General features: G+C 35.4%; 1 protein-coding gene across 2 annotated transcripts in view; it reads left to right on the top strand.

Moving 5' to 3' along the window:
• The window catches only part of MXI1 (MAX interactor 1, dimerization protein), an 86246-nt gene that overhangs the window by 41725 nt on the left and 18594 nt on the right, over nucleotides 1-25927 (top strand). For both annotated transcript variants that reach the window (XM_040624041.1, XM_040624043.1), the window contains exon 3: nucleotides 6817-6846. In XM_040624041.1, the coding sequence (XP_040479975.1) occupies nucleotides 6817-6846 (30 nt within the window). The remainder of the gene's footprint in view (nucleotides 1-6816; nucleotides 6847-25927) is intronic.

Below are 25927 nucleotides of genomic sequence, written 5' to 3'. Positions count from 1 at the left end.
CAGGTTATGATCTCCACGTCCTGGAATCAGCCTCCTGTTGGGCTCCCTGCTCGGCAGGGAGTGCTTCTCCCTCTCCCTCTGCCCCCCCCCCATGTGTGAGAACATGTGCTCGCTCTCTCTCTCAAATAAATAAAATCTTTAGAAAAAAATAAGTCATGAAGTTGAAAAGTATGACATAGGGAATATAGTCAATAATATTGTAATAATATTGTTTAGTGACTACACTTACTGGGTGAGCACTGAGTAATGCATAGAATTGTTGAATCATTATGTTGTATATCTAAAACTAATGTAACACTGTATGTTAATTATACTTCAATAAAATTTAATTTAAAAAAAGAATTACTTTACTGGCAGCATGATCTCCTTCTATTACAGTGTTTTTCTTTTCTTTCTTTTTTTTTTTTTTTAAAGATTTTATTTATTTATTTGACAGAGAGAAAGACAGCCAGTGAGAGAGGGAACATAAGCAGGGGGAGTGGGAGAGGAAGAAGCAGGCCCCCAGCGGAGGAGCCTGATGTGGGGCTCAATCCCAGGGATCCAGGATCGCGCCCTGAGCCGAAGGCAGACGCTCAACGACTGAGCCACCCAGGCGCCCCTATTACGGTGTTTTTCAAACTTTATTGAACACTGTATTTACCACTAGCAGCAAAAAATTCTATATTCTTATCAGCCCTCTTCAGGTATATACTTCAGAGATCCCTGCTCTAATGCGGCTGAAGTGTTCTGTTTTTCTGCCCTTTGAGTATATATAGATGAAATATAAACTTTAGAATACAATTAGAAGGTTCTTGTTTAGCTTCAGAGAATGTGTTATTTTCATTGTGTGGAGGGCAACATTCATTTTGCAAAGCAAGTGAAACAAAAATGTTAACAAATTTGGGGTTTGCTCACTAATTCAACAAAGACAGTGAGGTCTTTTCTTTTGCTGGAAGAGAATATTAATTCTGGGAAAGGGGGCTTTTATTTTTCTTCCACGGTGGTACTACTCGTGAGCCAAACTGTACTGTTTTGTTCAGTTTCAATTCTGTGCTTCATTTCATTGACTGCCACCAAACTACACCCTAAAGAATTAAAAGTTTATGTATTAGAGCTGTATTGTAGTCAGTGAAAAGTCACAGATCTGGTTGAGATAATGATTCCCATTCAAATAGTGAATTCATTAGCGTGTCTCTCTTAAAGGGATATTATATGTGAAAAAGATTACCTGTGATTCAATGGTAAAATGATAGAAATGTCTTTTCTCTGTCCTTGGAAGTTGTTAAGCATTCAGAGTAAGGGTGTCTGAAAGGCATACAATTCATTAGTGTTTGCTTTCGGCGGTGCATTTTATTTGGAAAAGAAAAGTGGGCTAACCCAATGGATTATTAGAACATCTCAACCTTACAGAGAACTTACCATAATTGAATATTGCAATGGTACATTATTGGAAGGGTTTGGTTGGACACATAGGCTCAGAGCAGCACAGAGGTTGTTTCCAAGTGTGCTAGTATGTGATACTCATTTATTGCCAGCACTATTTGGTGAGAGCGCCGAATCCTAACCACTAGACCACCAGGGAAGTTTGCCAGCACTATTTGGGTCATTATTTTCCTTGTGTACATATAATTAGTCATCTTTCTCTCTGTGATATCCTGAACCTTGTACTGTTTTCACAGCTGACTAAATGACCAAAATACTTTTCTTTTCTTTCAGTTTCTTTTTTCATTATTAGGATTGTTTGTTTATTTCCAGGCTCATTTCAAGTGTTACCGAGAATCTATCAATTTATTGCCCCATGTAGTATACTTAATTGTTTTAGGTAGTATATTTTTAGTTCTGTTAAAAATAATAAGAGTAGTTGCAATGGCTAACATTTACTGAATGTTTATTATGTGTTAGATGCTTTTACATATTTTTCTCTAATTCTCACAGTAATCCAGCCAAGCCATATGTTATTATTCCAATTTTACAAATGAGGAAACTGTTAATCACAGAGGTTAAATAATTTGTTTAAAGTCTCACAGCTAATGTGAATGATAGAGTTAATAGACTCAGGACTTTTCTCCTCTAACACCACAGATCTTTATGACCTATGCATTGTTGTTTTCTGGTTTTGCTTTGGACTTCACAGCTCTGCTTGTTTATTTTATTTCTTTTTCTTCCAAGTTTTTATTTAAATTTCAGTTAACATACAGTGTAGTTTCAGGTGTAGGATTTAATGATTCATCACTTACATACATCACCAAGTGCTCATCACAAGTGCCCTCTTTAATACCCATCACCCATTTAACCCATCACCCTGCTCACCTCCCCTCCAGCAACCCTCAGTTTGTTCTCTAGTTAAGAGTCTGGTTTGCTTCTCTCCCTCCCACCCCCATATTCATCTGTTTTGTTTCTTAAATTTGACATCTAAAAGTGAAATTATATGGTATTTGCTTTTTTCTGACATTTCTTTTAGCATAATATTCTCCATTCACGTCATTGCAAATGGAAAGATTTCAGTCTTTTTTTTATTGCTGAGTAACATTCTATTGTATACATATACTACTACTTCTTAATCCATTCATCAGTCGATGGACATTTGGGCTCTTCCCATAATTTGGCTATTGTTGATAATGCTGCTGTAAACATTGGGGTGCATGTGCCCCTTGGAATCGGTATTTTTGTATCCTTTGGGTAAATACCTAGTAGTGCAATTGCTGGATCATAGGATAGTTCTATTTTTTTTTTTTTTTTTTTAAAGATTTTATTTACTTGACAGAGAGAGGGAGAGCCAGCGAGAGAGGGAACACAAGCAGGGGGAGTGGGAGAGGAAGAAGCAGGCTCATAGTGGAGGAGCCTGACGTGGGGCTCGATCCCACAACGCCAGGATCACGCCCTGAGCTAAAGGCAGACGCCCAACGACTGAGCCACCCAGGCGCCCCAGGATAGTTCTATTTTTAACTTTTTGAGGAGCCTCCATACTGTTTTCCAGAGTGGCTGCACCGGTTTGCATTCCCACCAACAGTGTAAGAGGGTTCCCCTGTCTCTGTATCCTTGCCAAGATCTGTTGTTTCATGTGCTGTTAATTTTAGCCATTCTGACTGGTGTGAGGTGATATCTCATTGTAGTTTTGATTTGTATTTCCCTGATGATGAGTGGTGTTGAGCATCTTTTCATGTGTCTGCTGGCCATCTGTATGTCTTCTTTGGAGAAATGTTCATGTCTTCTGCCCGTTTTTTAACTAGATTGTTTTTTGGGTATTGAGTTGTATAAATTCTTTATATATTTTGGATACTAGCACTTTATCAGATATGTCATTTGCAAATATCTTCTCCCATTCCAAAGGTTAACTTTTAGTTTTGTTGATTGTTTCCTTTGCTGTGCAGAAGCTTTTTATCTTGGTGAAGTCCCAATAGTTTATTTTTGCTTTTGTTTCCCTTGCCTCAGGAGACATAAGAAGTTGTTACGGCTGATGTCAAAGAGGTTACTGCCTGTGTTCTCTTGAAGGATTTTGATGGTTTCCTGTCTCACATTTAGGTCTTTCATCCATTTTGCATTTATTTTTGTGCATGGTGTAAGAAAATGATACAGTTTCATTCTTTTGCATGTTGCTGTCCGGTTTTCCCAACACCATTTGTTGTAAAGTCTGTCTTTTTTCCATTGGATATTCTTTCCTGCTTTGTTGAAAATTAGTTGACCATATAGTTGCGGGCCAGCTCTGCTTCTTTACTTATGCTCCTTTCCACTTGGTATGTCTTCTCCCTACCAGGTCCAGCCTTTATTAGTAGCAAATAGTCATCATTTAAGATCTGTACCAAATGATGCCTTTTTCTAAGATTTACCCTGAAAGCCACATTTGGAAGTAAATTCTGCCTACTTTAAACTCCCACAACACTTTGTACCTTTCTTCATATATTTATTTTGCCTTGAATTATAATTACTCCTATACATGTTTTAAATTTACCAACTAGAGACTGTCTTTGATTCCCTGTAGCCTAAGCCAGTCTTAAAGATACAAGTATTTGTTGACTTGAGTTTACAGTCAAAAAAGCCATCAAGATAGAAGTACTACTGATGTATTTTGTAAAAATTGGAAGATCATGGCAATATAGTAAAGATTAGTACATATATGATCATTTTTGTTTCTTGGTATTTGGAAATGTTGGTAAATGTTACTAGCGGTATAACTAGATATGACATGCATTTCTTGATTTGGTGAAAAAGTTCATATTCTTGGCTATCATTTTATATTTTTTAAGAAAGAAGATAAATAAAAGAGAGAGGTGGGAAGAACCTGCTGTTTTAACTTTGTTCACAGCAGTGGGTCAGATTATGTTCTTTTGGTGCTAGCTTTGATAATAGGCTTAATACAATATTGGAATTCAACAATTGGTTGTCTTTGGGTATATACATTTTGCATTTGTGGCCATATGTGGGATTTCCAAACTGTTTAGGATAAGTTTATGGTAAATAGTCTACCTCTCTTTAAATAGATTATTTCCATTTATTACTTACTTTAGTATTCAGTGTTTTTGTTTTACTTGTTCTAAGTTTTCTTCAGATAAAGGCAATTAAACCAAAACTTACTACGAGGTGGAGAATTTCATTATTGATTACCCATTCAAATTTTGAACAATACTTTTTGTTTTAAATCTCTTTAAGATATGTCCTTTTCCTCTTCTGATTTACTGATTTACTTTGACAAACAAAAAAGAACTTAAAACCTTTTATAATTATATAGTGATAGAGATTTGGTTGTAATTTATTTATTGGGTTTTGAGCTCTTGAGTCTCTGTTAAACTAAAGTTTCTATGTTTTTATGATTTCTTTCATCTGAATTATACATATCCTTGCTGTTAATTTGACTGAACTCTGGAAGCATCATAAGATTTTTTTTTAACCTCTTGAGGGAGAAATGCTTTTATTAAGAAAATCTCTTGAAAATGAACATTAGTCTTTTTCATCCTGTGTCGCTTGGACCTTATGGAACTGTTAAGAAAGCAAAAAGTGGACAGGATACCGTAACTCAAAGAAGGCTTTTGGCTTTTGAACTAAAACAGTGGTAAAATTATGAGACTGACAAAAACTCTCCTACTGTTAAAGTTTAGAAATGTAATTGTTAAATATCCACTGGAATAATAAATCAGATTAAAGTAATCAGTAATGTGATACTCTGAAAACATTTGATATTAACCAGGATATATTAAATGATTAAAGTTTTAATTCTGGTGACAGGAACTTAAATTTTCTTTTATAAAATTCCTGTTATGCTAAATTATTTTAATAATAACATGTTCATTTAAGAGAACTCATATAACATAATTTTAATAATAGCTAACTTTAGAGTTTGTTATATTTTGCTGTTCAGTATAAACTTGTTTATTCCTCATAACAGTCACATGAGGCACGTACTGTCACTTTACCTATTTTATAGATGAGGAAATTGAGCACAGAGAAATGAAAGGACTTTAACTAGGCTATACACTATTTGAATCCAGCAGTCTGGACTTAGAGTCTGTGCCCTTAACCTCTCTTCACCAGGTAGTTAAGAATTCGGGTTTTGGGGGGCGCCTGGGTGGCATAGCGGTTAAGCGGTTAAGCGTCTGCCTTCGGCTCAGGGCGTGATCCTGGCGTTCTGGGATCGAGCCCCACATCAGGCTCCTCCGCTATGAGCCTGCTTCTTCCTCTCCCACTCCCCCTGCTTGTGTTCCCTCTCTCGCTGGCTGTCTCTATCTCTGTCGAATAAATAAATAAAATCTTTAAAAAAAAAAAAAGAATTTGGGTTTTGGGGGTGTCTGGGTGGGTCAGTTGGTTAAGTGTGTGTCTTCGGCTCAGATCATGATCCCAGCCGCAGGCTCCCTGCTCAGTGTGGAATCTGCTTATCACTCTGTCTCTCCCTTTTCCCCTCCCCCTGCTCGTGCTCTCTCTCTTTCTCTCTCTCTCTCTCTGTCTCTGTCAAATAAATAAGTAAAAACTTAAAAAAAAAAAAGAATTTGGGTTTTGGAGTAAGAAAGACCTGGGCTTAAATCATAACTGCTATTTCTACTTTGGGGACAAGAGCCTGTCTTGACCTCTCTGAGGTTCAGTATTCTTACCTATAAAACAAGGGTTGTTTGAGGGATAAAATGAGATAATGTATGTTAACTGCTTAGCACACTTTTAGCAGACACTATACTTGTTCAGTAGATGATAAGTATTATTATAACATGCTGATAAGCAAAATGAAAAAAAGTCACAAAAAGCAAATAACCATTGTTAGCATTTTGAGGTATATTCTCCTAGTCTTTTAAAAGTGTGTTTCTTGATTTTATTAATATATCTTCTTTTACTTATATTATTTTTTTCTTTGTATAACTTTTTTTGTTTATGTTTTACACAGAGGGCAGGAAAGCTTAAATTTGTATCACTTAACAGTAAGGCAAGCCTGTCATCTTCTGTGCTAGCCAGAACTTTTTTTCTCCCTATGTTTAGGAGTTACTAAGTGGAGATAGAAGAGGACATACAAGTACATTTTCCTTTTTAAACAAAAATGGGATAATGTTTGAATTAAAAATCTACAAATAAAATGTAGGATACTAGAAGTAGGAAAGAGAACATGTGCTTGTATTAATTTTATTAAAATAACAGTGAAACACCAGTGTCAGAAGAGTTAGTTGTTAACTGAAGACACCATATCCGAATGAATAGTTCTAACGAATGCAGACTATTTCTTCTTGGTGAGTGAGATTATAGAAGTCTGACTATATATTGCATTGTTAAAGAAATTCACTGGGTGTGATATAGCAGTAACTAATCCCCCTTTCCATAGCCTTAGCAAGAAGTGGCTAATGGTCTTTTTTGTTTTCCTTTTAGGTCTACACACAATGAGCTGGAAAAGAATCGGTGAGTCAGTGATGAGTGAGGTTTTCATTTATGTTAAAAAACAAACTCAGTGTTTTACCTGTGAAAATAATGTAATAGTACATATGTAGTTATAATTTTATTTTTTAAATGTATAGGCTCTCATGATTCTGATATATATGTATTCCAAAAAATGACTTAAATTGTTAGTTTATACTGTCTATGGGGCGCCTGGGTGGCTCAGTCGTTAAGCGTCTGCCTTCAGCTCAGGTCATGATCCCAGCATTCTGGGATCGAGCCACATTGGGCTCCCTGCTCTACTGGGAGCCTGCTTCTCCCTCTCCCACTCCCCCTGCTTGTGTTCCCTCTCTTGCTGCCTCTTTCTCTGTCAAATAAATAAATAAAATCTTTTAAAAAAATTAAAATAAATAGTAAGTTTATACTGTCTAAACTGGAGGACATCAATAAATTTTTAAGCTCCTTTGAATTTTGAGTTTATGGTGTAGCTGCCTTTCTTTATGTTTCTGAAAACAGGTTAATTGTGATAGGCTCATGACTTCAATATGGTCATGCTATATGTAGACAGAATAAAGGTTTCTGTAGCGTAGCTAATAAATATTATGATAAATTGTAGGTCATTGAGTTTCTCTTTGCAGTTTATTCATTCATTTGTTCATTTATTCATGCATTCAACAAGTCTTTATCAAGCGTGAAGTATATGTATATAGTATATAGGCAGGCATACTGCTTTAGATAGGAAATACAAGAATGTGTGAGATAGTTTTTGTCCTTAAGGAGCTTACAGCTTCCTGGGGGAGACAGACAGGTAACTAAAATACTGTATAGTGTGGTAAGTATGGTAATGGAGAATCAGAAGGTGCTGGAACATCATTTTGGAGAGTCATCTGATTTTCTTTTGAGGGAGTCTTGGAAGGCTCTACAGAGGATCGTGAGTGAGTACTATTTATTGAAGAAGCCGCAAGAGGTTCAATATGAGTACTATGTAAAAGATTGTAGCAAGATGCAAGCCAGGCCAGATACTGACAACTATGCTGCAGAGTTTGGGCTTCTTCTGAGAACAATAGGAAGCAGTTGGATGATTTTAAGATGGGTTGTCATGTGATCAGATTTGTGCTTTGGAAAATCATTTTGGCCATAATGTGAAACATTGGTTGATTGGGAGAAGGCATCTCAGGGACAAGAAAGCTCTTATGGAAGCTATTAGAAGCTTCCAATGTAAGGGATGATGGTAGCCACTGGAGATAGAAGTAGAATAAAGAGACTATAGGGAGTAGAATCAGTAGAAATTGGTGGTTGGTTGACTGGAAGGTTAAGTTTTAGATTGTATTACCCAGAAAAGGAATGCAGGAAGAGGACAAGTTTGGGAGAGAAGATGAGGATTGTATGAGTAAAATATTCTTTTTTTGATACAGAGATTAGATTAATAAATAACAAACTAATAATCTGCATCAGCCATTTTTGACAAATAAGATTTCTGTGACCTTCAATTTTTTGTCCTACCTTTTTTTAAATAGATTGACTAACCTAACTACCTCATTGCAGATGAATTTAAATGTCAAATCCTCTTCAACAAGCTTAGCATAGTCCTCCAGGCTGACTTAGTGGCTTTTACTACTTTGTTTGCACAGTGCTCTGTTCATATCACAAATTGTGAAACTTAATTATCTGTTCATATGTCTCTTTCTGCTGAATGACTGTGACTGCCTCAAACGCAGAGATTCTGTTTTGTTCTGTTTTGTAACCTCAGTACCTAGCATTTGGTGCATTTATAATAGGTAGTGGCTTTAATATTGGGTGAAGCCAATATTAAAACTGGAGCAAAGTTCAGTGGTCTAGTAAAAAACTGCTTTGTGGCAAAACAGTTCGGCAAACCTTTCATTTTAAAGAATCCCTTCTCTGCCTTGTATTTCTGGTGTATTAAAGGAAGTATCTGGCTAGTTTAAACATGGCAAAAACACCAAAAAATGACAGCTCTGAGGATTCTAAAATTAAAACCTTATATTGTATTTTAAATTAGAGCATGGAGTATATTTGGGCCACATGTTTTAAATACTGATAAACTTGTGGCTTTCATAATTATTTCACCTGCTTGAATGTAGACCTTGGGAGACTCTCACTGGAAACCTGGCAAAAATCTTTAACACTGAAGCGACTCTTTAGTAAACTATTTGGAGTGGAGCTTTTTAAATCTTTGAATAAATTTTGTTTAATGCATTCCGTGTATCAATTCTGACTTATTGATAACTTTATCACCCGTATTATTACTGTGATATGTCCTAAAGTTGTTTAATCTAGTATCTGTCTGTGGCACAGGTATAATGTGTAGCTTTTGATTGCCTGGACATTATATGAACTCCAGTGTCTCCAGTGAAGGCTTTTTGTTCCCATTTTATTTACTTAGGTCTAAGACTCTTTTTTTTTTTTTTAAGATTTTATTTATTTATTTGAAAGAGAGATACAGAGACAGAAAGAGTGAGCAGGGGGAGTGGCAGAGGGAGAGGAGAAACAGACTCCCCACTGAGCAGGGAGCCCCATGTGGGGCTCCATGCAGGGCTACATTTGGGGCTCGATGTGGGTGGGTCTTGATCCCAGGACTCTGGGATCAGAACCCTGAGATCAGGACCTGAGCCAGAGACAGAGGCTTAACTGACTGGGCCACCCAGGTGCCCCAGGTCTAGGACTCTCTGGCTGATTTCCGACTTTACCTCACTTTAAGGCATGATTCCCGCATCCTCTTCTGTCTTCTTCTTCCTCCCTCCTTTTCTTTCTCTCTTTCTCTTTTCCTTGAGGCTTAATTGAAAGGTAATATAGAATTAACCTTTCCAAGATGCATTTGTTTTTAAAAAGGGTAGTACTCAATATAAATACATCTCAAATTTAGTGGAATGTGTCAGAGGGTGAGTGCCAAAGGAAGAATCCAATTTAATAACCTGCACTCCACTTCTGAAAAGTTAGAGGCTTGTCATCTAGCAAAAAACAAAAAACAAAATATTGGTAAACATAGGGTGATTTAAAGGGAGGGAGGTGTTTTAGCCAAATAGCAAGAAGGCAGCATAGGAATATTTTTTAAATTTAAGTCTCTATTGTTATTACATTTTTAAGCCCCCACTTGTTCTATTTAATGGTTCTTTTTTTCAGCCCCAAGGCAACATTTTTATTTGATATATTAAAGAAGAAAGTTAACCTAGGTTTGCCTTTCATTTGCTTTTGAGTGTGAATTTACATGAGGAAAGTAATTCACTATCAAAAGGGTAATTTGATTTTGTCTTCATTCTGAGAAGATATTCCTGAAGTAATTCATATTATTCAGATTTTGCCACTTTACATATGATATATTTATGTCAGGGGTTATTTCTTTTAACTTGGTTTAATATCTTGCATATAAAACTGCTCTGAGTTAGTGTTTTTTACTGGGGCAAAGCAGTGAGAATTAATATAGATGATTTTAAAATTGTTAGTGAATAACAGAGGAATTCCAAATTGAGGCTGTCCCAAAGCCCTGTAATTGTTGAAGCTCTGGGTCTGGCTTCCAGGAAACAGTAGCCAGCAAATGTTGAGGTTCATACTTCCAGATCTCAGAGGAAAGCCTAACGGTGGAGATTTGGAGTCTGGAAGGCCAATTGTAGTTTGCTCCAGCTTACAATTACCCCAATATGCTGATAGGCCATTAGGGAGCTTATGGTAGTTTCAGGACTGATAAAGGAATTCATGTTTTCTTGGACAAGTCCTGGGGGCTTATTTCTGCCTGAAACCTTGATGGTTACACGGAGTCTAGTTTAGATGGTTCCGAGCATTTATTTGTTACTTGTATATTCACCTTGTCCCCCTAGACCCATAATAGCTTGTAACTGGCTCTGGAGGTGGAAGTAAAAGAGAAGCAGAGTACATTTTAGATGTTCTGCATTCCTCAGGAATCTATATGTATCATTTCATGGTGAAATTAATGAATCTGAGATTTAAGATTTGAGAATTCCACGTTGTCTATTGGCTTATCTTATCAGTTGTGTCCTTACCAGAGAAAAAAAACGATTGGGTACAGATTTTAGATCACTTCATTGCTTTTTCATTTTCTTACTTGAAATTACTGATGATGTTTTTGAAAGAGTCAACAACTTTAACAGGATTTTAATGGTCAAGAACCTTAGTGCTGACGGCAGGAGAAGCCATTCAACCCTAATAGCTGTCATTCCTTTGAAACAAAAGGCTTACCCTTATTGCAATTTTGGCAAAGCTAGATGGGCCAAATGAGGATACTGGCAGAGCAGAAGTGCCTGAGTATTTGGGATAAAAGAGAAGCAGTTCCAATGAATGGTAATAGGTGTCCTCCATATAGAGAGTTTCTCATATTTCTGAGGGAAAGATGAAAATGACATTTATGCAGTACTTACTGTATTCCCCCACTATGCGAGACTATTAGGTAATCCTTTAAGGTAGGAAAGCAAAAGTGTAGGCCAAAGTGTTATTGAAAACTAGTCGTTTTGACCATCATAACTACAATTTGAAACAAGATGATGGGAACAAAGAAACAGTCCTAACTATGGTTTTATCTGATCATAAATATGATAGCTGTATGTAATGTCAGTCTTTCTCTTCAGTAATGATTAATAAATACTGTGTTTGGCATTGTGGTAGATAAAATGATGTATGAGATACTGACTTTATCCTATCCTTGAGGTTAAGGTCATTATAGTTTGGTAATTATGGGTTTCATCTTTTAGTACCAGGATCTAGTTTAGTTACCAGTGAATGTCTAGAAAGGTGTTTTTCAAATTGAAGGTTGAAACCCACTAGTAGTCTATGCAGTCATTTTAGTGAGTCATTTTGAAAAAGAAATTGAAAAGACTAGAAAATGCCAAAGTGCATTGCTTGAAGAAAAGTTAAATGTGGAATTATGAAACTTGTGCATACTAGGTTATGACATAAATTACTGTGATCATAGTCAAAAAGCCACTGCTCTGAATAGTGAGGGAGAATGAATGTATGCTGAGACATGAAGATGAGATAGAATTTGGATCTGTGGAAAAAATAAGGGAAGAAGTCAGTGTAATTAGAGCCATGGAAGGTGACATCATCAGCTGTCTTCAGGAAGGAGTGAGTAGACCATATTGAGTGGAAGAGTAGAGTCTATCAAATTAACACTGGGGAATGAGGCCAGAGAAGTGCTTTGGGATTAGGTTGTGCAATGTTATTGACTGTTAAGGAATTTGGATTTTCTTTTGTTGGTAGTAGTGAGTTTTTGAGGCTTTTGAAGCAAATAGTAAGTATGATCAAAGCATTTATAAAGAAAAAAAAAAGTACAGGGGCGCCTGGGTGGCTCTTGTTAGGCGTCTGCCTTTGGCTCAGGGCGTGATCCCAGAGTCCTGGGATCGAGCCCCACATCAGGCTCCTCCTCCCCTGGGAGCCTGCTTCTTCCTCTCCCACTCCCCCTGCCTGTGTTCCCTCTCTCGCTGGCTGGCTCGCTCTCTCTGTGAAATAAATAAATAAATAAAATATTTTAAAAAAGAGAAAAGAACAGAAAAGAAAAAGTACAGTTGAGGTATAGAAGCAGGGAGACTAGTGTGGATGCTTTTGAAGTAGCTCATGTAGTAGTAGGATATAGGAACCAACACTCAGGTGATGGACTTGAGAACAGAAAGGAAGAGAGAGGATTAAGAAACACCATAAAGAAAGAATATTATTTTCAGTTAACTGCTACCATTCAGTTTTCCTTCCATTTCATTCTTCACATAACAGCAGGAGTGATTCTCTTAAAGGACGTATCAGATCATGTCGTTTCTACTTTCAGTCCTCCACAGTTTCTCGTTGCAATTAGGTAAAATCTGTGACGTACAAAGTCCTACCACTCTATCGCTTGTCTCCTATGATCCAGCCGACACTGCTTGCTTTCTTTTCCTCCAAAACACCATGTTAATTTTCATCTTAAGGCTTTTGCACGTCTTCCTTCTGCTTGGAAAACCCTTGCTGTACTAGCTCTTCATCGTTATTTAGTTGTCGCGTCATCTCCTTAGAGAACAGTAATCATTCCCCAGTCACTCTCTATTCCATTGCCTTTTCTGTCACCTTAACATTTATCTGTGTCTGAATTATGTATGTTTGAGTTACTGGACTTCCTTCATAGAATGTAAGTTTCAGGAAGACAGGGACTTTGTTATTTACCCTTTGCACATAGCAGTCATTCAGTGAATATTTATTGAATGAAAAAATGATTATATATGCTCTTAAGTATATCCATAATCTACAGTATATGTACTTAAATTATAATGGCTTAAGTAAAAATGACAACTATATAAAAAACTCAAGAGTTCAACAGATATATTATTGTAGTAAAATAATTTTATAGGACATATATGGAAAACGTAATGAATTCTTAAAACATAAATTATATGAAAAAAACTTGATAATTGGGAATATCTTAAAAGGTTTTTACCATGAGGGACTTTATCTTGCTTATAAGAAGAGAATCAATAACTAATTGATTCTTTCAGTTCATTAGGATATTATATAGTGCACTAAGACAAAGACAGGTAATTTTGTAAAGAGGAATAGTTTACCTGATGGAGTTCATGCTCCACTTGTGAGGCCTTTATTTCTTTCTCATTCTATGAGTTGAAAATGGCAAGCATTTTTACAAAGTAAAGATTTATATATACTTGGAGACTAAAATATCATAAATAATTTCAACTTTTTTGTGTTAGCATTTTGGTGTATTAGTTGTATTTATTTCAATGGTTTGGACATGATAAAGAATACAGTATTTCTTCCCAGACTTCCTACATATCCAGTCCCCATTTGACATGGGTATTTTGATAGAGTGATTGTTTCGGCCTACCTTATCCTAGAAGAAAGCAGAAGACTACATCTTTGTGACCATGGGTTAGGCAGCGATTTCTTAGTATTTAACCTGATTATTTAGGATTCCTTGGAAGGAGGAACATATAATAACTAGTTTTAGCTGCATATTTTGGGTGTTTGTATGACATTTGTTTAAAAAGAACATGTACTTTTATATATAGTGTGTACATTTTAGAAAAAAATGTGCATTTGTTAGGAAAAGAAATTACAAGATTGGTTTGGCAGAACTTTCACTGAAACTTTTACCTCAACTAATAGTACCTAAGGATATTTGCTTGCATTAAAGACAAGTTATGGGGCTAGGGAAACTAAACTTTTATTGTAGGTTTGAAATATATGACTGTAGCTGGACCAGAAGTCCACAGTTGGAATTGGGTTCAGTAATTTTGGGAAGTTAAGTCAAAAACTCTTCTTAGCCTTGGTTTATTACTAAGATATAAATCTCAGTATAAAAATACCTTATCGTAACTTCCTTAACCTGGTAAAGGGCATTTATGAAAACCCACAACTAACATCACACTTAGTGGTGAAAGTCTAAATGCTCTCCCCTAAGATCAGGAACAAGCAAGGGTGTCTGCTCTTACGGCTTCTACTCAACATTGTTCTAGAGGTTCTAGAGGCAAGAGAAAGAAATAAAAAGCATCAAGATTGGAAAGCAAGTGATAAAACCATTTTTATTTGTGGATATCATAGTCGTATGTATAGAAAATGTTTAGGAATCCACATATATAAAAAAAAACTATTAGAGCTCATAACCAAATTTAGCAGACTTGCAGGGTTCAGGATTGACACACAAAAAACAATTGTGTTTCTATATACCAGTCCGAAACGAATTTATAAAAACAATTCTATTTATATGACATCCAAAAGAATAAAATACCTAGGAATAAATTTAACCAAGGAGACAAAAGATTTGTATACTGAAAACTACTTCTTAACATTGTTAAAGTGGCAATACTCCCTATATTGATCTACAGATTCAGTGCAAACTCTGTTGAAATCCCAGCTTCCTTTTTAATAGGAGTTGACAACTGATTTTAAAGTTCATATGGAAATGAAAGGTACCCAGGATAATCAAAACAATCTTGAAAAGAACAAAATTGGAAGACTCATACTTCCTAATTTCAAAATTTACTACCAAGCTTCATAATCAAGACAGTGTGGTATTGGCCAAAGGATAGACTTATAAATCAATGGAATGAAGCCCAGAGGTAGTAACTCATATTTGTGGTGTGCCAAAGACAATTTTTGGACAAGGTTACCAAGACAGTTCAGTGTCTTTTCAACACGTGGTAGCTGAGACAACTGGATATCTACATGCAAAATAATGAAGTTGGATTCCTACCTCACACCATATGTAAAAATTAACTTAAATGAATCATAGACCTGAATTTAAGAGCTAAAACTATAAAATTCTTAGAACGTGAGAGTAAATCTTTGTGACTGTGTGCTAGGCAATGATGTCTTACATATGATACAAAAGTACAAGTAACAAAAGAAAAAATAGATATATTGAACTTTATCAAAATTAAAAACATTTGTACTTCGAAGGCTACGATCAAGAAAGTGAGGACAAATTACAGAATTGGAGAAAATACTTGTAAAGCATATATCCAGTAAGAGACCTGTATCCAGAATATAGAAAAAACTCTTTAAACAATAAAAAGACAACCCAATATAAAAACAGGCAAAAGATTTGAATACCTGTTTCTCCAAAGAAAATATACAAAGGCCAATAAGCACATGAAAAGATGTTCCACATTAGTGGTTGTTAGGGAAATGCCAATCAAAACTATGTGATACAACTTCATATTCACTAATGGCTAACTTAAAAAAAGTCACCGATTTTGTGGTCTTTCATTCATCAGATCAGTCACCGTTGATTGGTAGAGAGGTCCAAAAAAGTTGACTCACCTCATAGTTTGGCGCTACACAAATGACTCAACACTTTATAATTACTTAAGACATGTAATTGACCACAGATAAGTTTCCAATATATTATATGGTGCAACTACCTAATATGGTTTGGGTACTTGATAATAAGTCAGGTTTGAGCTCTGTCACATATAAGAAGGGTATATTTAAAGGTCTTTAAGAACTACTAATTAACAATGAGATCCAACAAAATTAAGACCATATATTGAAAGGATGTACTAATTGTAAAAGTTTCATTTGAGGTGTAATAAAATACAACCTGATTGTGTTTTGGGGGCTCTAGACAACAAATTTTAAAAGTATAGTTGTGGAGGGAAAGAGAAATAGCATTGTCCAAAGACCAGGAAATAGCTATTGATCTAGTTTACTGATTAGGCAAATAAAATGATGGCTACTTTCCTTTTTAGTCTAAAGATGGAAAACTGACACCCTTATTTTTAATTCACGTAAAAGTCCTGAAGAAGATAATTTTATTCTTTGTACTTTTTTAGATGGTAGGAGTCCAGTTACAGTACTGAGTTATTGGGAGTAACTATAGGACACTAAAAAAGTAGTTATGCATTGGAAAGTAAGGGATACTTATTTAATAGAGTTTATCTATTTATGAAGCTATAGGACCAGGTAGATGCAGATGCTACCATATCAAACAATATGCAGAGTACCATCATTATTTGTCATGGAGACATAAAATTGATGCATTTATTTTTGTATGCAAGAAAATGAATATTTTAATCATATTTTTGTAAGGATAGGAATGCTGAAAACTGCAGATAAACTAAAAATAACTGTTAGAGTGCAAAGATGGACACCTGTTAGAGTTAGAATTAAATGTTATATGAGATAGAGATGAAGTAATTGGTGGGTTTTGGAGATAAAATTTATGGTTAATAAAGGAAGCATAGCCAAGGTAAAATTACACATCTGAAATGCAGCCTATGCAGTGAAGTCATTGCCTTAGTATCTAGATAGATTCACAGTTTCTATATTGACCTTTGTCAGAAATAGCTCATTAAGTTTAAGCTTTCTACTCCCTGACCCAGGCTGCAAGGTGATAGAGGCTGACTCAGACAAGGATTACATGCTAGAAGCCAAGTGTTCTCAGAACTTAAGCCGTATAGTTCCTAAACGTTGAAATCACTTCTACAACTGATAACATGGGAAGAGATGAGATCATTAGGTCTTAAAAATAACCCAGAAATATTATAACTTGAAACTTTAAAATTATGTCTAGAAATAAATAATTGTTAGACTTTAAATAATTAACATGGTGAATATTATTTACCATGGTGAAGGTGTAGTACCTTTTTATCCAAGTGATTGCAGAGTGTGTATCTCTGCATTGTAACTTGTTTAAGAAAACACTTCCTCTCAAACCATGAATTCGTATTTTTAAAAAAGGGAATAGTTTGATTAATAGACTTTCCTGATATATTTTAGATGATACAGTATACAAAAATTTATTTTATGTGCATCTTTGAGGAATATGTTTGATCCATAAAACTGGCTATACCTTTTATACTGATGCTCATAATAATTAGACAGCAGCAGAATTCTACTAGACTTTAAGGCAGTGTGCTCTCTTGCTAAATTCCTTTGCTATGTATAGTAATTAGTACAGTATAAATGCTCTGATAAATATTGGTTTAATAATAGCTGCAATTCAGAAGATGTGAACAGACACTTTTCCAATGAAGACATACAAATGGCTAACAGACACATGAAAAAATGTTCAAAATCATTAGCCATCAGGGAAATTCAAATCAAAACCACATTGGGATACCACCTTATGCCAGTTAGAATGGCAAAAATTGACAAGGCAGGAAACAACAAATGTTGGAGAGGATGTGGAGAAAGGGGAACCCTCTTAACACTGTTGGTGGGAATGCAAGTTGGTACAGCCGCTTTGGAAAACAGTGTGGAGATCCCTCAAAAAGTTAAAAATAGAGCTACCCTATGATCCAGCAATTGCACTACTGGGTATTTACCCCAAAGATACAGACGTAGTGAAGAGAAGGGCCATATGCACCCCAATGTTCATAGCAGCATTGTCCACAACAGCTAAATTGTGGAAGAAGCCAAGATGCCCTTCAGCAGATGACTGGATTAAGAAGATGTGGTCCATATATACAATGGAATATTACTCAGCCATCAGAAAGAACGATTACCCAACATTTGCAGCAACATGACGGGACTGGAGAAGATTATGCTAAGTGAAATAAGTCAACCAGAGAAAGACAATTATCATATGGTTTCACTCATTTGTGGAACATAAGGAATAGCAGGGAGATCGGTAGAAGGAAGGGAAGAATGGGGGGGGGGTAAACAGAAGGGGGAATGAACCACAAGAGACTATGGACTCTGGGAAACAAACTGAGGGCTTCAGAGGGGAGGGGGGTGGGGGATTGGGATAGACTGGTGATGGGTATTAAGGAGGGCACATATTATATGGAGCACTGGGTGTTATATGCAAATAATGAATCATGGAACACTACATCAAAAACTAAGGATGTAGTGTATGGTAACTAACATAACATAATAAAAAATTAAAAATAACAGCTGCAATTCAAGTACTTTTTCTTAAGCCAGCATCCTCTTCATTTAAAGAAATTTCTATTTTGGTAGAAATTTTGGCAATTCAAGCATGCCAAGAGGTACATCAGTAAGAAATCTTTTTATTACATGAGAGATTTCTTTAGTATCTTGCATTTCTTTATCTTTTAAAAATTTAAATTCATTTAATACATTTTAGCTGTTGCAGAGAAGAGAATAATTATTTTGTACTTATATTTTTCTATTTATTCTAGTGAATAATGCCAATTGCAAGTCCCATGGGTGTTACTAATGGAAAAACTACAAGTCTAAAGAAGAATTCAGTAATGAGAATAAAATTGTCTAATGTGGTTACTTGCTAACCAGTTCTTGAAGGACAGATTTGCTTAGAAAATAATTAACAGCCCTGGGATAAACACATGACATGTTTCTTATTCTCATATCTTCTAACTAAAGAAAAGTTGAAACTTAATGAACTCATATGACTTCCTTGTTTTGTTGTTATTTTGGGGAAAGCTAATGGAGAAAGGAAGATTTTAATACCAAACATGGTTTAAGAGCTAAATTGTTGGAAAGGATACCTGGAATCCAACACAGATGACTTCTTTGTGGATTTGTAATCTGTTGATGTGAGAATTGTACCAGAAGTTAGAAAATAATGATTTTTCTTTCATCTCTACTACTAGTAGGCTGTGGATGTTATATAAATTATTTGATTTCTTTGGGTCTTGCTTTCCTTGACAGTAAAAGGAAGAGACCTAGATGATTCTTGAATTCCCTTCTTAATATGAAAAGTTTTAGAGTTCTGTGAATTTTAAGTTCAGCAATCATAGGCATATTAGAAACTTTATTATTATTCTATTGTCTGCAAAACATTTTCCTGATACAATGTATGTATGTATGCATGCAAAAACCACCCCCAAACACAAACACACACACACACACACACACACACACACACACACACACACAATGAAAGAACAGCTGGACAAATGAGCTTAGAACCTCACCTTATTCAAACTTTGGGATTTTATAAAATATCTAAAGATAATTGTAACATATGGTGCTATAGCTACGATGACAAAAGCCTATTTTATAAGTACTTATTTTATAATGATATATAGTAAATAGTTCTATAAAACTAGAATTTACCCTGGGAAGCATATGGGTCTGTGTATATATAAATAATATAAATACATTCCTCAAAGCTGTACACACACACACACACACACACACACACACACAAAGATAGGTATGAATTCTGAAATTTAAATACTATTGAATATTTAGGACCTTGTTCCTTTTGGAAAAATGCTTATCATTGACTTCTAAGGAAATGTAAAAAGTTAATCTGTAAACATTATTGTGCTAAATCTTGGTCACTTTTTTTTTTTTTTTGGTATTCTCTGAGTAGTTTATATCTGCTCGGGCTCCAGAAATCTTGTTTTGTGATCATAACTGCGTTGTATTGCTGTATCAAATCAGTCATTTTAACAGGGCCCTGTGATCACTAAATGAAGTATGCCATACCAGGCGGAAAAAGCACATAGCTGTTAAACAGAACTTTAAGGAAGGATGGCTTAGCTTATTTAAAATATTTTGTCTATAAACAATCTGTAGAGAAAGTAGCTATAGGTCAATATATTGGAATCTTTCTTCCTTACCATTTGAAGAATCAAAGTAGCTTTTCAGTAATGTCCTCACTGCTTTGATGGTCTGCCAAGCCCTAATTTGGGGACATCTCAGTTGTCCGTCCATCCCCCTCTCCCCACCCTGTTTAGAGTTGCTAAGGGTTGCTGGAAATCAGAGTTGTGCTAATAAGTCCACTAGAAATTTGTGCTGTCTTTAACTGTAACCTCCTATGGATTAGCCGTTCTCACTTCTTATTGTCCTTATAGCATTTATCAACAGTGACTATTCAACCTTTTTTTTTTTTTAATGCCCCCAGCAGAGTGTGAGGCAAAAGCACAAGCTAGGAATCATCAAAATCACATTCTAGTTTACAGATAGGGCTTCAGTTTCTCTAGAATTAGGTGTAGAATTAAATGATCCTTAAGATCTTTTCTAGTCCAAAAAAATTCCGAGATTTCAAGGGCCCGGTCCCACCTTTTACTCTTAGTTCTAGTTTTGGGGTTTTTTTTAATTTTTTAAAAGATTTTATTTATTTGAGAGAGAGAGGGTGAGCACAAGCAGGGGGGAAGAGTAGAGGGAGAAGTAGACTCCCTTGCCAAGCAGGGAACTATATGTGGGACTTGATCCAAGGACCCTGGGATCATGACCCGAGCCGAAACGACTGAGCCACCCAGGTGCCCTCAGTTCTAGTTTCTGAACTGAGTTAGGACCCATATCTCCTCACTCCTAGTCTAAAGACATTTCCACTATATTATTGTGACTCCCATTTCCTCCTTTGCTGAAAGTATGGACACCTGGTTCAAGCTTCATCTCTGTTTTCTACCATTATACTTTTGGCTCAAATTCCTTGACTCTGTCCAGCTCCACTTCCCTTTTGAACATCTAACGCACGCATGAACAAGAGTAATAAAGTTTTTACAATAACCAAAAATAAGTGACCAGAATTTCTATCAATAAGGGAATGGTTAAATAAATGATAATATATTTATAACTTGAAGCAGGTAAAAAGAATGATGTAGACCTCTATGTGTGTATATGGAGAGATTTCCAGGTATATTAAGCTAAAAAAGCAAATTGAAAAATAGTATTTCCAGTATGATCTCATTTATGTTAAAAAAGTAACACAGTCCTATATGTAAATACATTGGAAAATTTCTGGAAAGATATATGTCAACTTGATGCACTTTTTACCTCTGGGGAAGAGAGTGGGAGTCAAGGAGAAACTATTGTGTTGATTTTATTGTTAGAGTTTTTGTAGTAAAAGTGTATATTGTGAACTTAAAGATTATTAAAAAGGCAATACATATAATCGTATTAATATATTTCCATAGATAATAAAGCTGGAAGGGGCCTTAGAAAATCATCTAGTTGGGTATCCTTATTTTATGGATAAGGAAACCTGAGTCCATCTCTACCAAGTTGACTAATGACAAAGTCAAGATGAGAACCTAGATTTTCTGGGGCGCCTGGGTGGCTCAGTCGTTAAGCATCTGCCTTTGGCTCAGGGTATGATCCCAGGGTTCTGGAGTCGAGCCCCACATTGGGCTCCATGCTCTTCTGGGAGCCTGCTTCTTCCTCTCCCACTCCCCCTGCTTGTGTTCCCTCCCTCACTGGCTGTCTCACTCTCTGTCAAATAAATAAATAAAATCTTAAAAAAAAAAAAAGAGAACCTAGATTTTCTGATTCCCAAACTGGAACTTTTTCACACTGCCCTCTAAATACAGCTAAAATAAACATTTTTCATGAAGTCTTTCCTGATGATCCAAAATGATATCTTCTCTAAATTCCTATCTGTTCACTATTTGTATCACTTATCTGAATTTTAACCTACACTACCTTATACCATAATGTCCTCCCTTTCTAGATCATATATATCCCTCCTGTGAGGGGAGGAACTTTAACTTTCTCATTTTTGTATTTGACACAGCATATATAACAGGTGCTCAGTGAATTAATAATATATTTTTTTTATTTTTGTGGCGGACTATGCACCTTGTGTTAGATTAAGAGAAGAAAGTTAAATGCCAAACCAAATAAACAACCGTGGGGGGGGGTTTGTTTTTGTTTTTGCTGTTTTGTTTTGTGAAGCCTGCCACTTCAAGATAGAAAGTATTTTAGGAAGGCACATAGTGAGATATTTGCTGCCCTGCAAATATCTTCCCTTTCCAAGGAAAATAGTTTGTTCTCCACTAGTGCTTCAGAGAGAACAGTTTGTCCCCATAGGATATTCTAGGTAATATGACCCACTTAGGAAATATGCAGTGATTGTGCTTCCTAATGGGACCTCTGCTAAAGTTGTTGTGCCATGGGAGGAATGCCTCTTGAGTGTGATGGTTTTACAGATGAAAGTACATTTTTCTGTGTATTTGAATTGGTACAGCAGACCAAGAAACTCAATTGTGACTTAAAGTTTTGCTATAAATATCATAGAAGCTGTGACAGATCTTTTTCTGTTGTTGTGAAAACATTTCCTCAGAATGTTTGGAGTTGATACAAGTGTCTTGTCCTTGATGTTTTGTGACCCTGTTCTGTCTAAATAGCTCTATAACTTGGTATTAGCATCTTAATAAATTTCAGCTTGCTTTTTGAGTTATAGAGTCTTCTCCGTGATTTTTATATGTAGTTGTGTTAGTTCTGTTTTGCTTTCGGTTTTTTGGTAACTTGGTTTATTCTGATAGCTATTTAATTTGACATCATTAAAATCCTGCAGAATTTTTAAAACATTCTTTCGTGGAAGTTCCCATTATCAGCTAGAACATTGTGCTTGGGCAGAGCCTTCTGAAGACTTCCCTTTTTTTTGGAAGGCTAATATCTCTCTTAGTTGAGAATGAATAGCTTCAGGAAAGCATCATAGAATGCTGACAATTTCCATAAATGCTTCTAGCCAAAGAGATTGTTATTGAAAGGTCCAATTCGTGCTCATAGCTTTTCATCTAGGGTCTTTCTTACTATATCGGAATTTAAAAATCTGTGTGTGTGTGTGTGTGTGTGTGTGTGTGTAGCTTTGTTTAAAAAAGCAGTTGTGAGTTTGGCTCATTTGAAAACTATGAAGTAATTAAAATAGAGATAAGAATTTATTAAATAGGAAGTGATCTGTAACTAGTAAATTTCAAATTTGTATCGAAATTTGTTCTTGCTTTGTTGAGCATTTTATTAGAAATTTTAAAAATAATTATGTTTAGCACATTTCGATCTGCTATGCTTGGAAGGAAAGATTTTAGTGCTTAGTTTTTCACTGTTCTTGAAATCATAGAATTTTTTTTTAACTTTCATACAGATAAAGATTTGTAGATTAATTTATTCATGGTAAAGTTAATAGACTTTTGTCATTTTCTAAATTTTTAACTGACCTTAGAATTTGGTATAAGAAAATTCCTTTTATTTTAAAATTGTAGTCAGCAGTGCTTAGTTTAGTAATATTTGAATGGAACAGGAAAAAATGGATTTTTATTTTTAAATTCAAGTATAATTAACACACAGTGTTATATTAGTTTCAGGTGTACAATATAATGATTCAGCGATTCTATACATTACTCAGTGCTCATCATGACAAGTGTACTCTTAATCTTTCACCTATTTCACTCATTGTCCCCCACCCAACCACCAGTTTCTTCTGTATATTTAAACATCTGTTTTGAAAAAATGGATTTTTAAACATTAGCTTGAGGGCATTTTCTGGTTGATGCTTTAATTTAAAATTTTTTTCAGGTGGTAGTTCTTTATGGAGAGACATTTTTGGAAATGATATAAAGAACTGTATTCTACTTCTATCTGTGATTTTTTAGTTAGGCGTAGCAAAGCTGGAGCTCAAACATGTTTGAAATTGGCAGCTTTAATTTCAAAAACGGCCCTGTCTTTCTTAAATGAAGGTTAATTAGAGGTTTCTATACCTTTTTGATAGAACTTTGAGTACTTTAGTAGAGAGGGGTTGGATGCTAGTATAGGTCCAGCACGCAGAGGTTAGGAATAAATAATTGTTAAGAATTATTCATCTTTTAGCTGCAGTTTTACTGTTTCCACTAAAGTACAATTTGACCTGTCTCTCCCCCCTCCTCCACCCTTTGTACTTTTACTTGAGATAACTAAAAAATATGTTGAAAGTTAAAGTTTGGTTTAGGATTTGTTTCAAACTTCCCTATCTTGAAAAATTTAGAGTTTGTTTTGAACATCAATCTAAGATGACTTATAAGTAATAGATGTCCATGCTAATGTCTCCTTACGGTCTTATATACCATTAACCCCAAGATCACGTTTTCTAATTTAAAATCTTTGGTGGAAATGGGAGTTCATTTGATGCTGCTTGGTTCCTGGCACAGACAAAGGACTCCTAAAGATAATCACAAACAACTAACAAGCACGTATTAGGTATTGACTGTGTGTTGGGTACTAGGGATAGGATAAAAGGAGAAGTCCTAGACTCTGCTTTTGAGGATTTATAGTCTAGATAGAAGACAAAATATATGATTATAAAGCCTCTATAGGCAATATATAATTAGGTATTAAGTTGTGTATGTCCCAGGTGGGAGCTGAGTTAAACTCGTAACAGCAGGTTATCATAGGCCAAAGCTAGCATAAACAGCTTAGTTATGAGTGATCATTCCTGTGACTTGCATGCTTCTCTCTAGGAGTTTGCCAGAATTGGTTTTATCACATTTTCAATATGTTTGAAAGGGCTTTCAGGAGAAATGCTGCATCTGAAGCTTTTTTGCTCTGTCTTTTAATCATTCAAATATAGTTTGTCACTTATTCTGAAGTGAAGTTGAACTTCCAGCTCTTAAGCATGGAAAAGATAGATATGGACCTGGGACTACATTTAAAGACTGTGATAAAGCCTTCTTCATCTATAGTTGCTTTCCTGGTATGTCTCTAACGGCAGCTAAAATACAGTGTTGTTTTTAGTGGCTGTTTTTCTTACAGAGGGGTGTCTACTATGGTTCTCTCTCTTTTGTAGTGGCAATGTTGGTGAATACCCAAGTGTCTTGTGAAAAGACTTTTTTTCCACAGAGTCTTTTCACAAGAAAATTTAACTGGGACAGTTCAATCTGCTATAGCTTTGGGTAAAATAAGGAAAACCAAAAGCGCATTTCCTTAGCTCTCCATAATCTCTTATATGTCATTTTGTTTTGGAATACTATTGAAGATGTTCATTTTATTCTAGTAAGTCCACTATGATAAAGTCTTAGTAACTTTTGTGATCGTGTTCTTCCCCTTGTAACTTCTATTTCTTCTGAGTGCTTCTCAATTTATCCTTTAATAGAGAACCCCAAATAGGATGTTTCTATGCGGGGCGCCTGGGTGGCACAGCGGTTAAGCGTCTGCCTTCAGCTCAGGGCGTGATCCTGGCGTTATGGGATCGAGCCCCACATCGGGCTCCTCTGCTAGGAGCCTGCTTCTTCCTCTCCCACTCCCCCTGCTTGTGTTCCCTCTCTCGCTGGCTGTCTCTCTCTCTGTCGAATAAATAAATAAAATCTATATAAAAAAAAAGGATGTTTCTATGGGAAATTTGTACTTTTGTAAACTTTTCTCTAGTACATCAATCTTAGATTACGGACTTTTAAAAATTTCAACATACTGCCTATCTCTTAAGTTTGCCTAAAAACTGATATAGGAGTTGACATGGGATTTTCTGCCATTACAAAAGTCTGTTTTACATAGCATGCTTTATTTTCTAATACTTTTATCCCAAAGTAATTAGAGCAATGTTATCCCCCTAAACTAGTCTAAAATTAAATGAGAAAATTTGGGTTTTCTGTTTAGAAATGTAGTAGCTAAATTAAAATAAGGAAGAAATCTAGAAATTAAGAAAAGGTACACTAAGATTTGTTTCATCAAAATCATAATGACTACAATTAGAAAGTGCAGTCTCTTGAGGCTTAAAAGAGGGATTTTTGGATTTAAAAAAGAAAATGGACAGTCCTGCTTTACATAGGGAAATCCTTATAGGGATTTATTACCCTAATAAAAAATGGAAATAAAATCAAACCACTTTAGATCAGTTCTTTAATAAAACATTGCTACTGGGCTTTATTTAGTAAAAAGATGTTAGGGGTACATTTGTATTATGTTATATATATATGTTAAATATATATATATATATATATATTTAACATTATATTTTATTTGAGGGCATTTT

Source organism: Ursus maritimus, unplaced genomic scaffold (assembly GCF_017311325.1).
Source record: "Ursus maritimus isolate PB19 unplaced genomic scaffold, ASM1731132v1 scaffold_7, whole genome shotgun sequence".
In the NCBI taxonomy this organism is placed as follows: domain Eukaryota; kingdom Metazoa; phylum Chordata; class Mammalia; order Carnivora; family Ursidae; genus Ursus; species Ursus maritimus.
Note: the sequence above shows the minus strand (reverse complement) of the source record. Positions and strands in the feature narration are given on the sequence as shown.